The sequence below is a fragment of the Mauremys mutica genome, chromosome 4 (assembly GCF_020497125.1).
Source record: "Mauremys mutica isolate MM-2020 ecotype Southern chromosome 4, ASM2049712v1, whole genome shotgun sequence".
NCBI lineage: Eukaryota > Metazoa > Chordata > Testudines > Geoemydidae > Mauremys > Mauremys mutica.
The window spans coordinates 91,574,424-91,587,467 of NC_059075.1; the positions used below are offsets into that span (position 1 = coordinate 91,574,424).

General features: G+C 42.1%; 1 protein-coding gene across 14 annotated transcripts in view; it reads right to left on the minus strand.

Annotated features, from left to right (window-relative positions):
* Window positions 1-12,781, minus strand: part of PAX6 (paired box 6) — a 31,333-nt gene extending 18,552 nt beyond the window's left edge. For 5 of the 14 annotated variants that reach the window (XM_045017143.1, XM_045017136.1, XM_045017145.1 and 2 more), the window contains exons 1-4: window positions 4,583-4,741; window positions 4,337-4,479; window positions 637-713; window positions 280-334 (exon numbers count right to left, since the gene is read on the minus strand). In XM_045017143.1, the coding sequence (XP_044873078.1) occupies window positions 280-289 (10 nt within the window). In that variant the 5' untranslated portion in view covers window positions 290-334; window positions 637-713; window positions 4,337-4,479; window positions 4,583-4,741. Of the gene's footprint in view, window positions 1-279; window positions 335-636; window positions 714-838; window positions 859-4,336; window positions 4,480-4,582; window positions 4,742-7,318; window positions 7,446-8,228; window positions 8,311-11,516; window positions 11,609-12,645 lie in introns of those variants that run through there. The other 9 variants (XM_045017144.1, XM_045017137.1, XM_045017142.1 and 6 more) reach the window with 7 other exon arrangements.
* Window positions 12,782-13,044: the final 263 nt, after the last annotated feature.

A 13,044-nucleotide genomic window follows, 5' to 3' on the forward strand; every position in this document is an offset into this window, starting at 1 on the left:
TTAACCACTTTCTCTCCAGAATCAGACATAGGTGTAACAGCTATAAGACAATTCTGCTCCCAGATCTACTGAAACGCAGCTTCACAAAAGCAACACAATCATAAAAACTCAAAACGAAGCCACTGCCGACCACAACAAACTTACTGACTTTATTCCTTCCCCTCTTAAAAGAAACCGACTCTATTTTTTCTACAAAAATTTACACCGCCCTCCCCACATATCCCTCCACTCTACACTCTGGAGTCATTCGGAACTTGAAATGTACAAAGAATCACTTACTGTTCTGCATGTTGAATTGATAGAGCAGTATCCCACGTGGCTCGCTTATAGTGTTCTATTAGTAATAAAATATGCGTTAATCAGCGGAGGGTAGCACACACATTTAAATTGTAGATATGTTAATGTCTCAGAGGCTTATTTTATTATAGTTAGACGTTTTCTCCAATTAATTTAAAGGTTTAACTTTTTACAGCCCAAGGCAAAATAAATAAATAAAGATAACCTCCAAATATTTAAAAATTGCATGCAAGTGGTCTATTGCCTCAGATTATTTTTTTAAATAATCCTTATTAACAGGTCTATTGCGGGGAGGTGGAGAGGGAAGGAAAAAACCCGAAGTTATGTTTTTAAACTTGCCTGAAATCTGGGTGGACTGTCCTCTCATACAATTTAGGGACTCACACATCTGCGTGTCACTAGTTAAAGTCTTCCCTCTAGGACAAAGCAAAAAAGTATATTAATGGTGTGGAAATATACTTTTTAATGTATGCTACATCACAGCGCAACCTCACAGTAGGATGCAGCACGGGGCTGGAGGGCTGAGATTGGAAACACTTACAAAAATAATAATCAAAGTTTTAAGCCTTCAGAAGTACTAGTAGATTGTAGCTCCCATTCCAGTCTAAATAGTTCTGGACTCTGACACTTTTCGTGCCTGTATTTACACACAGAGCCGGTGTTATTTAATGAAGGGAGCGGCGTTGGTCTGTGCTCTTTTAGTGTTAGAGGTGGAGTGCAAGGATTTTTTATCAGAATCTGGCTATTTTTGCATGTACACTTCTAAACGAGGCTTATTTAGATCATGTTGACACTTTGGAACTCTGCATCTTCGAAGTTGTTCTATTTAAAACAAGTACTGTTTGACGTGGTCGGAGTAAGGCTCTGAGTTGTTGTTTTTTTAGTGGCACTAACAACCCCCCCCTACAAATAACCCCCCAAAACTCCCCTTATTGTGATTAACTTCTTTTTTGGTCTTTAGATCTTCCCCTTTTTCACTGTACTGTGACACACGCTGTCTACCTCGCCTCAGTGCTTTAAAAAGTAAGAACAGGAGGGGGTGAGAACTGTTAAACAAAGCCTACAGAATGTGAACAATGGCTTCCATTCTGCTCCTCTACCCAAACCCAGAGTGCAGAAACCCAGTCTCCTAAGCCGGCAGCATAGCTTCTCAACTAAACGTACCAACAACCCTCCAATTTACAAAGAGCAGAGAAACAAGCCCTTACTCCCTTCATTAGTGCCTGCCTTGACCCAGCGCCTGGACAACCCCAAGCGCCTTTTTCCAGCTACTTATTTATATGGTCGTTTATTTATGTAGTTTAAACCCTTGCGGGTGAAAATGGAAAAGTAATTTCTCGTTATAAATATCTGGAGGTAATTGTGTTACTGGTGCGAGTTGTTAGGGGTTGTAAAAAGATACAACAGCTCAGTGGGGTGCTCAATTGGGGAGAGACAATTACAATAAAGAGCCCATTCAAGAGGTTTGCGGAAAAAAAAGAGGAGGTAAAATAATGAAATAGTCGCAGCCTTCATTTTCTCTCCCTTTTTTTTTGAACCTAAAAATACTCATTCTCTTTCTTGTGCGCCTATAATGAATATTAATTTTACTCTTCCTGCATATGATGGAGAATTCAAAGAGGCACGTTTCCCTATTCAGGACTAGCCACGGTATAATTTATTAAATAGCTTTTAGTAATCTTAAATCCATAAAAATAAACATCAAACAAGTACTTTCTCGCAGCGTGAAGACTTCAACTGGTAAATATTTACTGCTCTTTGGAGAACTACCTGATTAGCAACAGAGCAAGCTGCACTGTACTTCAATGGAGACGTGGCAATATCTCCTTTAGCTTAACTGAACGTGGAATCATCCCTTTAATACACTAAACACGTCTGCATATACATTCACCGAACAGAAAATCCAGTTTCTCAGACAGAATTTGCTTACATATTTAATGCACAACTCATAAGCATGGAGAATACGGGGTTAAAGGAGAAATTCAGAATGCTATTGTTATACTTCCAACCATAGTTCTGCCTGCACGTATCCTAGAAATGACCATAGAGGGATTTTTTCAAAATACATTTTATACTTCAGGAACAGGGTAGTCAAGTATTTCACTAAGGAGGTTGGAGGAAAGAGAGATGCGATTCTGCATTTTCCTTGGAAACTCGCTAATGACCTAAGTAACCGGCAACATTTAGCAAAACAAAACCAAGAAAAGTCAAACAGCACCCGGAAGCAGGCTGCTAATAAAATCGCTTTGCCATAGCATAACTTGTGTTTGCTGGATTTTATAAGTGCGGATATGTAGATCTACACACAGGCATTTATAAATCAGAATACAATTAGCTTTAAAGTAATGAATTAAATTAAATTTGCCGTGCCCTAGGAATCAAACTCAATAGGCCAGGCCTAATCTGCAAGTCGTTTTTTAATCTCAAAATCCTGATATAATCTGATCGTGTTTGGGATTTTTTCCCCACTGAAAACACAATTAGCTATTAAGATGACAAAAATTTACATTCACAGGTCAAATAAGACAAAGATTAAAATGAATCAATTTGCGTTTAGACATTTGTAAAGGTCACCAGCTATAAAAATTTATTGCCAAAGACCACAATTATTATTTTATGTCTATAAAGATGGATAAAATGCAGGCACTTTTCTCATCCATTATTTGGGGGGGGGTTACCCCCAAAGCAGCATCTGCCAGGTACATTTAATCATTCAGGAAACTTTGTTTTAAAACTTTCTAGAAATTATTAGTGGTCTACGAGTCGATTTACCACCCAACTACAAAGCGTTACAAGGTTAAATTCAAATCCAGCTTTTCTAATTGCACTCGTGAAAGGAGAAGAATCAAGTTTATTGTTGCGCTTATGTAATCAAATCTTATGCACAGCGAAGAGTTCGCAACTTTTAAAAATTACTATGTTGGGTATCTGAGCCCCGCTTGGATTACAAAGGAAAAGTAAGCGGTTCTTGCAGAATAAATGAGATTAAATTTAAAAAATATATTGAAAAATCGTGTTCCTTAAAAAAATGATTTCCCCGGCCAGAAACTTGTTGAAAAGGAATATTGATCGCAGGTTGATGGTAAGAGAATGCTAATAGCACTCTTCTGAGAAAAGCCAAATACTGAAGAGACTGGGATCTCCGAGAGGCAATTGGCACAAGGGGCTTTTCAGACTGCACTTTACTGACTGTTTGCCTCGTGTGATCTGTAAGTTGGAAAGTTCTTCTTGGTATTATGGACAAGTTCGGTGAGATCTCCCGGCTGCTTGATTGAAACTGACAATCCTTCAGCTCTACTCAGAGCTTCCCGGATACAACTACTGAGAATTGACTTGGCCTAGAATGTGACTTTTTTCCCCCCACCTCTCGGTCTCCCTTTCTCGCTCTCTCTCCCTTTCTTTCTCCCTCTCTCTCCCCTTTCTGCTCTGTGCTGGTGGTGAGTAAGCATTACAATTATAGGCGAGTGTTCCCTAAATAAGATTTTTTTTCCCATGACACTGGCTGTGGGAAGCACAAAGCAAAGGACACTGATCTTGGATCCGCCCGGCTACCCCCCAGAAAACAACTGGCGAGGCTCGCCGAGGAGTCACTTCCCTTTCGTAACAGACATAACAACAGCAAGAAAAAGGAGAGCAGGGAAGGGTCTGGAGCAAGGTATATTTCGGGTGTGTGAGCGCTGCGTGTACAAAGATTAGCCAGTGGTCAGAACACATTTCCCCAGCCATGGCTTTGGCAAGGGGGTGCTATGAACGGCAATACAAGCATTTGTGATCGCTCTGTTCAGCAAATACATTGGAGCTGCTGCTGCTGCTGCTTGCTGCTCGTGTTGGCTTGATTTCCAAGTCAGATGCTTTAGCTTTTCCAGAGGACATGGGTTTAAGTGAAAGCAGAAAGTTTGTGAGCTTCGAGACTGGAAAGTTCCCCGGGAAGGTCTCCCGGAATGCAAGTGGGGGATGAGAGAGAGCGAGAGAGAGAGAGCTGTCTAAATATTAAAATGAAATGAAGGGAGAAGCGGGGAGAAGAAATGAGCAGACTCACCTTTATGAGGCATCCTGTCTTGTTGTCAAAGCTCCTGTCAATAGTTTAAGAGCGCACTGATTTGAAATGATGGTGCTTTAAAAAGAGTTGCCAGTAAAATAGTTTTTCTCCACTGAAGCTGCTGGTTGTGTGATCTTGAATTCCTGGGAAGGAGACAGAGATTGACAATAAAATGGGCTGTCAGTGACTGGAGAGTGAGAGATAAAGAGTGTCTGAGTGGAGTAGGGAGAGAGAGACAGAGCGCACCTATGCTGATTGGTGATGGTTCAAGTGTATTAATGTATGTGTGCCTGGTCTCTGCCTCGCCTCCACTGCTCTTCACTGGCCCATTAGCAAAGCCTGACCTCTGTCATCATCTTCCAGCAAAACACTTCCTCCCTGCGCCTTAACCAGAGCGGGAAATGAGGCTGAGCCAGGGCTCGCTTTTCAAACCCACTAATCACTCCACACATGCAAATGCTCTGCTCTCTCCCACACAAAATATTGCTTTATGCAAAGCAACGCCATTGCTCCCAGCTGCCGATTGGATGCTCAGTCACAGTGGCTGGTTCAATTGGCCCATTTGTTTGAATATGAATGCACTTGTTTTTTGCTCCTCGCATAGATTTTTCCTCTTCCCTTCTATCATCCCTGCGCTCAGAGGCGCTGGGCAGATTATTAGTGAGCAGTCACTTTATCTGCACTTTTGTCTTTTGGACAATGTTGATGTTGGGGTGGAAAAATGTTCCAAATAGCGTCTGAAAGCCACCGGAGCTGTCCGGACTTCATCTCCACTACCCCCAACTAAAACATACACTCGACTTCCCCCTCCCCCATTCAAATTAGGGACTGCAGTAAATAAACAATGTGTCTTGGGAAAAAGAGCACATTGCTTTCCAATACGACCTAGGTTTTTTTGTGTTTTTTGGGGGCGAGACTGGTGTGTGTGTGTGCGCGCGCGCGCGCGCGAGGGCTGAAAAAAAAAGAGATCAATTTGCATTTAAACAGTTAGCTCCCATCAGACAATAGAGATAAGAAAAAAATAACATTCAAATGGTAAAGACATAAATATTTGGGAGACAGGGGCTTTGTAAACTGTGAATTGCCTAGAGCTATCCAAGTTTTACAGTCCCCCCCCCCTCCTTTCTTTCTCTCTCTCTCCAAACGTGATGGAGAGGGAAGGCTCTTCCCAGCCTGGAAAGTGCAGAGCAAATACACAATTTACTTTGTGTATTGAGGGCTCTTGTGAAAGGCCCTGAAGAGTCCTTTACCAAACACTCACAAACTTCCACGTGCCATTTGTTGACTAAGAGCTGCTGGGTTTTTTTAAGACACCATGGGGGTATGTGTGGAAATATCCCCAATGATTGTGTGTGTGTGTGTGTGTGAGAGAGAGAGAGAGAGACGCGGTGCTAGAGATGTGCGTTGCACCCAGCTTTGTTCCCCTTTCCACGGAGGTGTTGGTGTTTTCTGTTTTGTTTTTGTTTTTGTTTTGCAAAGGCAGCGCCCCTTGAGTAGCTGCCAGAAAATCAAGGGGGAAAGTAAGTAAATGACTTTGCAGCTCTGACCACACACCACAAGTACATTTGTTGAATGCCGGACTATTAAGACACACCTCAGTAAACTCTAAAGCAACCCCTCAGCGCATGCATTTAAGGTTACACTGGGAGCACCAGTCTGAGCTCAGGGTGTCCCGATCGTTTATGGCGAGTGGTCCGGGGGGGGGAGAGGGGACAGTCAGCACAAAAAAGGGGGGGAAGAGGGGGACAAGGGAAAAAATTCAAGCTTCGATGAGGAAAAGTGAAGAGCATGAACGCGCAAAGCATAAAATGAAGTCGTAGCCGCATACACTTGACTTCTCTTGACATGTGAAAAGTGCTAAAAGTCAAAGCTCATCAATAAAGTATCTTGAAATTGAATAAGAGCTCTGACAACCATTGCATTCTCAAATAAAGTACAATGAGGAGACAAACGACTCTGCCAAGGAGTTTGCATGTGAGTGAAAGGACGCCTCAATAGGAGCTGGATAATGGGCTGCCCGGCCGTCATGCACTGTCATCTCCAGTCCTGCAGAGAAGCTGCCACAGCTTCTAATAGCACAAAATGGGCTCTTAAGAGACTACTGGCTTTTCCTTTGGGTTTTTTCCTCCTCCCCCCCCCCTTTCCTCTTATGCCAATTTGCCTTGATGCTGATTATCTCTAATGTGTATTTTTTGGAAGGCAGGGGTTTAAAGAAGGAGTTTCTCCTAGTTCTCCTCCTTGAATTCTGGATTTAGCTGAACAAAACTCTTTTCTTTGGCTCACAATGTAAAGGGGAAGGGAGATCTGCCTTCAGCTCTGCAATCAGGGAGCCTGGAAAAACTCTGCTGCAGACACCAGTCTGGAGGATTCCCCCCCTCCCCGTTCCAACTCTTTGGGGAGTTTCATCCAACACTGCAACGCCAGTAAATAACACAGGACATGTAAGATGATGGAAGAAAGGAGATCTGTGCTGCTCTTGGAAATGCACCGTTTGCCTGGCCAAGTCATTGACATGCAGTTGCAATAGTTCAGGCCTAAGTCAATCTGCATTTTTTCCTAGTCATGCATATTCATAAAAACGGAGCCGACTGTAGTGATGGAAAGGTGAGCATTTTTGTGTCCATACGATCTCCTTGGAAGGTAAGGTAGGAGCAATAGAATCTTAGTTACTGGGTGGAATATATTTAACAAAGGTGCTTTCCCAAAACTGGCGCTCAGGTGTGCCCAGCTCTAAGACCGAGGGCGGGGTAGTACATATACAATTACTGACCACATTGTAGAAATCTCTCTACCCTCAACACTTGGCGTCCTCTGTATTTCTCCCCCCCCCCCGCCCCAAGCCATCAGAATAGGAAGCCGTTAAGAAGGCGCCACGTTAACCTATGTACAGGAAACTCCTCTCTATGTGGATAAACCTGATTTCAAGTGCACAAAGGAGATCTTTGCAAGAGGCAAAAGGGAAATTGAAAAGAAAATACAAACCAATGTCCTGCTTGTCTCCTTCCCCAGAGTGCTGCTGCTGCTGCTAGCGAGACAACTTGGCAAATTGTCCCGAAAAGAGCCTGGTAGCTATTGCTCTCCCAAGCTGCGAGTCCCCTCCGCTCGCATTCTGGAGGGAGGAGAAGGAGGCTTCTGTTTGTAAGAGCGACAAATCTGGGAGGCTCCAAGGGGATTTTAAAAGCTGGGATCTAGTCCTTTTCTGGAGTGAAGTCCGCCGACTCCTCGCTTTTCTCGCTCGCTCTCTCTAACCAAGGATTTTTTTTTAAACTCTCGTCCACAGGGTATTAAGTGGGGGAGGGAAAGAAAAAAATACTTTGTCCGGAACTGCAGGCAAATATCATTTTTACAACCTCTCAATTAGCCACTCTTTGGATTAGCACCTTCTTAGGCTTCGTCTCCAGAATAAAGACGCCGTAATCTTGTTGCTATTTTCCCTAGGGCGCAGTGGACTTTGTATCCCCTCCCAAAAAAACTTTTACCCCCCCCCTCCAAAAAAAAATCATGAGGGGAGAGAAACTGACGTCATTCTGGGGCGGGGGGGGGCCGCGGAGGAGGTCTTGAGAAACAGCCGCACTGCTACTGATTTAGCAGGACATGGGGGAAAGGAGCCTCAGAAGCGACCCCCTCCCACCAAAAAAAGAAAAGAAGTTGGAAGAAAGAAAAGAGAGGATCAGAGAGAGAGAGAAAGTGGGGGAGAGAGAACGTGTGTGTGTGCGCGCCCGCCCGTATGTGAGCCAGCGAGAGAAGGAGAGAGAGTTAGTCTCTGTGTGTGTGCCAGTCCCAAGAATGTCCAATTTAGAGCCACTCCTGCCCTGAGCGCCTTCCCCTGCAGGGACACTGCACCGCTCGCAGGCAGCCCCTGGCGAGGAAACCCTGCTCGCTTTTGACTCACCGTGACACGCCAGGATTATCTGAAATGTACCTGCTCTAAAATGTAAAGACAAGGAAGTCCCCGCAAAGTTGAGGCACAACTCTAAGGACGCCATTTTAACTCCAGCTGCCTGTAAACGCGCCTCTAGTTGTTCAGGTTTTAAAAGGGGCATTTTTTTTTCAGTCCAGGAGGGGTTTACAAGTGCAAACGCTTCCTACGGGTTAGGCACGAAACGGGGCAGTATGCAAAGCATCTGGTTTGCACTTGATCTTTAATCCAAGCAGTTTTTTGTTGTTACTTTTTTCCCCCAATCCAGCAAGGAAAATGCAAATCGATGAACCATTGGTAGGAATGGCCATCAATATTCCATATCAGGGTGACGAGTGATTCTTTGTAGCTTTGTGGTGATTGCGATTAGTAGCAGTTTGCTTTAGGGTTCGAGAAGAGCTGAGGGAAACGTTGAGATTCACCCACAATCTCTCTTGTCCAGGGCAAAAATGTCTGGAGGGAGTTTAGCAGGTTCCGATGAAGGCGAGCACTTTACCTAGATGAGTCCAGCACTCAGAGCCGCAGCAGCAGAACGCAGGATTTAGAGAGATTTCCTCAGCAAACGCACCTTGTTGTTACCAAATGGACCTCTCCGCACACACTTACCCTTTCCAGAGGGTTAGCAGTCCCGGACAGCTCCTAGGTTGCTGATTTGGGACACTTTCGGTATATTGTCTTCCGTTTCTAGTACATTCAGATGTGACTTTTCAAAATCGTTCTGTTAATTTTGTTAATGATCGAGAGGGTAAAACTAAAATAAACACTTTGATCTAAAGAATTTTGAGTTACAAGCTTTCCAGAAGACTCCCTTCCCCCTGCCCCACATTTAATACAAAAGTTAGAGCTTTTTAAAAGATACCTTTAACCACTAATATGTTTTGGATAAAATACATCACTTTTGCGTTAGTACTATAAACAGCATAAATGTCCAGTGATTCCAGTTGTTCGGAGCATGGACTGAACCATGGTTTGAGAATATTGTTTAAAATACCTCCAAAATTACTATTGTAATTAGTCATTTTAATTTTTTGTCCTGTAATCTTTTTGCTTTCACATCCATTAACCAAAACAAGGTAAGAAAATGTATTTTCTCTGGAAAGGTAAACAGAAATTTGACTAAAATCATTTGTCATTGTTTTACATGATCCCATGATCTGAGGCGTATCTATTGATTTGTGTTAAGACCCAGTATTTTCCTCCCTTTTTAGTATATTGCTAAGCGTTAGGAGCAGGGATTGCTGAGTTGGTTACTCCTGTATCGTCTTGTTGTATTAATATCTGGGTTGCAAACTACCTTTTTTTAATACCCAGAAAAATGCTTAAAGTCCTCTTGTCCAGTTCAGTCTAAAACCGAAGAGATACACCAATCCTGACGTGTTAGACTACAGTGCTTCTGCCTTCGGGACACTTAATGCCTATTTGTATATATAGGACCAGTGTTTGAAACCTATAATGCACAGGACATTGAGTTAAATGGAGCTTTTCTAGTTTATAAACAATCTGCAAAAAGTTTGGAATCGATTTAACCTCTTTTATGTTGGCCTTTTGCATAAAGCACAGCTTTGTGTGCAAGAATAAAAACGTATTTCTGGACCCTAACGAAGTCATTCTGCAGTCTCCGAATCTGGAAGACGAACTTACATGTTTTCATACGGGATAACTTTTGATTCTATATGTGAAAAATGTCGTGCAAACGGACTTGCTAGAAAAGCCTATTTTTAAAAAAAACAACCAAAAAAAAAAACCCCTAAGCGCATCCTGACGGGCTTTTTAAATGCTATTGATTGGGACAAGCTGTTCAAAACCCCCCGTAACAGTTAATCTGCCTGTTAATCAAGTCACTAAGGAGCTCAATGTGAGTTTTATTAGCGACTGGAGAACACAGGCAGCAGAAAGGATCAAAAGCCTACACTCTTGATATTTGTAAAACCAGTTTTCCCCCAAAATATATTTTCAATTACAGAGTAATTCTTAGCTTATCATCACTGCCTAACAGTGACACACACAGATGGCTACACACATGCTGGCAATACTAAGGAACTAAATGAATCAAGATCTTATTCCCCGCAGTTAGATGCACATTTTAAACGTGAGATTATTAATCTTAAATAGAGATCAAAGTCAAGACAATTGGTTCTAGATATAGATTGGCCTTTTGGACTAGAAGCAAAACGTAAAAATCGGTAGCAATATGAAAATGGTATGGATTTCTCTTTGGTTGATATAAAGCATTTTATTTAATTGGAGATCAATTAGCTTTTAAAAAATAAGTAGTTTTTATTTATTACAGTAACTTCCCATATTTCTTCGCTCGCACCATTATTTGATGTCATAATTAAATTAATGATTAAAAATTTTAATTTCACGATCTGTTACTAGACTCTGGACCGTCTGAAAGATGAATTTCTATTAATGTAATAATCAGAAATATTATTACACCTGGTAAAATCAACATTTGATCTTGTCATTTTTAATGCAAACCGATTGCATTATATGTCAATGAGATATGCATATAAAAGACTATCTGGTCAGAGGTAATTATGTCACAGCTTTTTCTCGGCATGACAGCTGGATAAACACAATCTCCAATAAACATCTCTAATTAGGGAGGAGGATCTGAGATGGATGGTGTTTGATTTATTACTGAAGGAGAATGTCCATTTACCGGTGTATTAGAGTGAGGGATTATCCTGAACCTTCTTGCTAAAGTACTTTAAGGAATATTAGGGAAAGAGGAAGGGTAGGTAAATTGTGTTTCCGGATTTACATTTGTATTTTTTAACAGAAGAATGATCACGATAGCATACTGCACTTTTCTATAGCAGAGGGTTTTTTTTCTTTCACTTTCATCCCTATTTAATATACGCAGCTGAAGTTATCAAGGCAAGATCCTGCTTGTGAGATTAGGGTATGTGTCCATTCAGATATTCTACAGAATTTCTGTGAACTCCCGAATTCATTATAAACAAAGTGGCTAAACCTCAAAAACAATTACTAATCAGATCTCGAAACTATAAAGCAAGGGAACTAGACGCCACGGCAAAAAGGCGAAACATTTAAAAGGTGCAACCTAGTCCCCGTCCCCCCCCCCCCACCGTCCTTCCCGCCTCCAGCTAGACCACTTTTAGCTCGCATTTCCAAATAAAACTGCGCTTCAGAGTGTGGGTTTGAAAATGCTGCTGAACCTTTAATCTCCCCCCCCCAAAAAAAACCCCAACCAAACAAAAAAAAACCCAAACCAAAATCTTTCAGTTCACTTACAGCAGTAGTGTGGAAACTTTTTTTTTCTATGCTGAAACTTTAAACACGTCCCGTGTTAGCTCATTAGATTGGATGTGGAAGGAAATAGCAAGGTGTCTTTCTGTATGCATATGTGCATGCACGTATATACGCGCAGATATATGCACAGCCTGTCTGAGAAAGGTTGTATGTATCTCCACACCTGCTTTAGAATGTGCATGAAATACATTTCAGTCCGCACGCACGGCATAGGACGCGGGTAGGTTTGAGAATCAGTCAGCAATTTCTAAGGTTTCAAGATTTACTTCACTGTACACTGTAACTTCTCAAACTCGTCAATGTCCCCCGCGCTGCGAATTGTGCAGCAGATTCCCTTTGCTTTGACCACAGCCTGCCTTAGTGCCTCGCTGCAAGAGCAGGGTGTGACGGAGCTCTGTGTAATTTGAATCCCCCTCGTTCTACCTCAATGGAAATCGTTAATTATTAGGTCTTCCTAAGTAAAGCTCAGATCACACGGTCGGGGGATTTAAAATGCTACCCAACTATGTGAACCGCATTCTTTCATTTCTATCTGAACTCTGAGAACCGAATCAAATATTTATACCGTTCGGTAGTTCAAGTATCAACACTTTCCAAACTTTCACACTAATTTTAGCCGCTGTTTCCAAACAGGCGAGATAATTGTTCAAGCTGAAGCTATCACAAGATACCTTTTTTCCCACCTGTTGTATAGGTTGGGTTTTTTTGTAATATATATATGTATTACAAAAAGGTGAGAAAACGTATAAGGTGATAAACGCAAAAGGTGATAAAACCTATACGATTAACTGAGTTGCACTAGAAGTGACCATGTTTTCAAGCAGCCATTAATACTTGCAGAAGCCCTCACCCCAAATATGTTCGACTCCACGCTCAGGCCAGCTGATAGACACTGATGTCTTGTAAAGATCCTAGCACCAGAGACTAGCAAAGCTTTCAAGAAGTTCCTATACTTGGCCCATTTCTAAGACAATCAGATAAACACAAGCAAAGCTCACATCACAACAGGCAAAGATTTCAGCAAAGGAGAGAGACAGCGGGTCGAATTATTATTTTTAGAGCAAACCGGTGGCACTGAAAATGAATGTATAAAAGGAGCATAAAATGTTACCTGTTACAGAGAGTGCAGACAGATGAACCTGACCTGCCGATTCCCACACTATTAAATTGCCGATAGTAGGTAACTGGCAGGTTTGATCGCCAATTTCTACATAAGAATCTGCCACACAGTTTAAATGTCAATGACAATAAAAAAGAGGGTGTCTTGCTTTGCACTAACTTTCCCTTAATATCAACGCCAGCGCCTCCCTCATTGGCTGTGCTGCCGCGGTGACGTCACGGAGGACAGTAGTTAGAGCTCAGCTAATAAGAAATTTTAGATAACACGAGCATATAGGGCCTAAAATCTTTCTCACACTGTATGCTCCTCCTAATCCAGCGAGTATTTTAAGGAACTGTTATTCTATGGAAACGTCAACGCCTACCAGTCACAGTTGTTTATCCTTACATT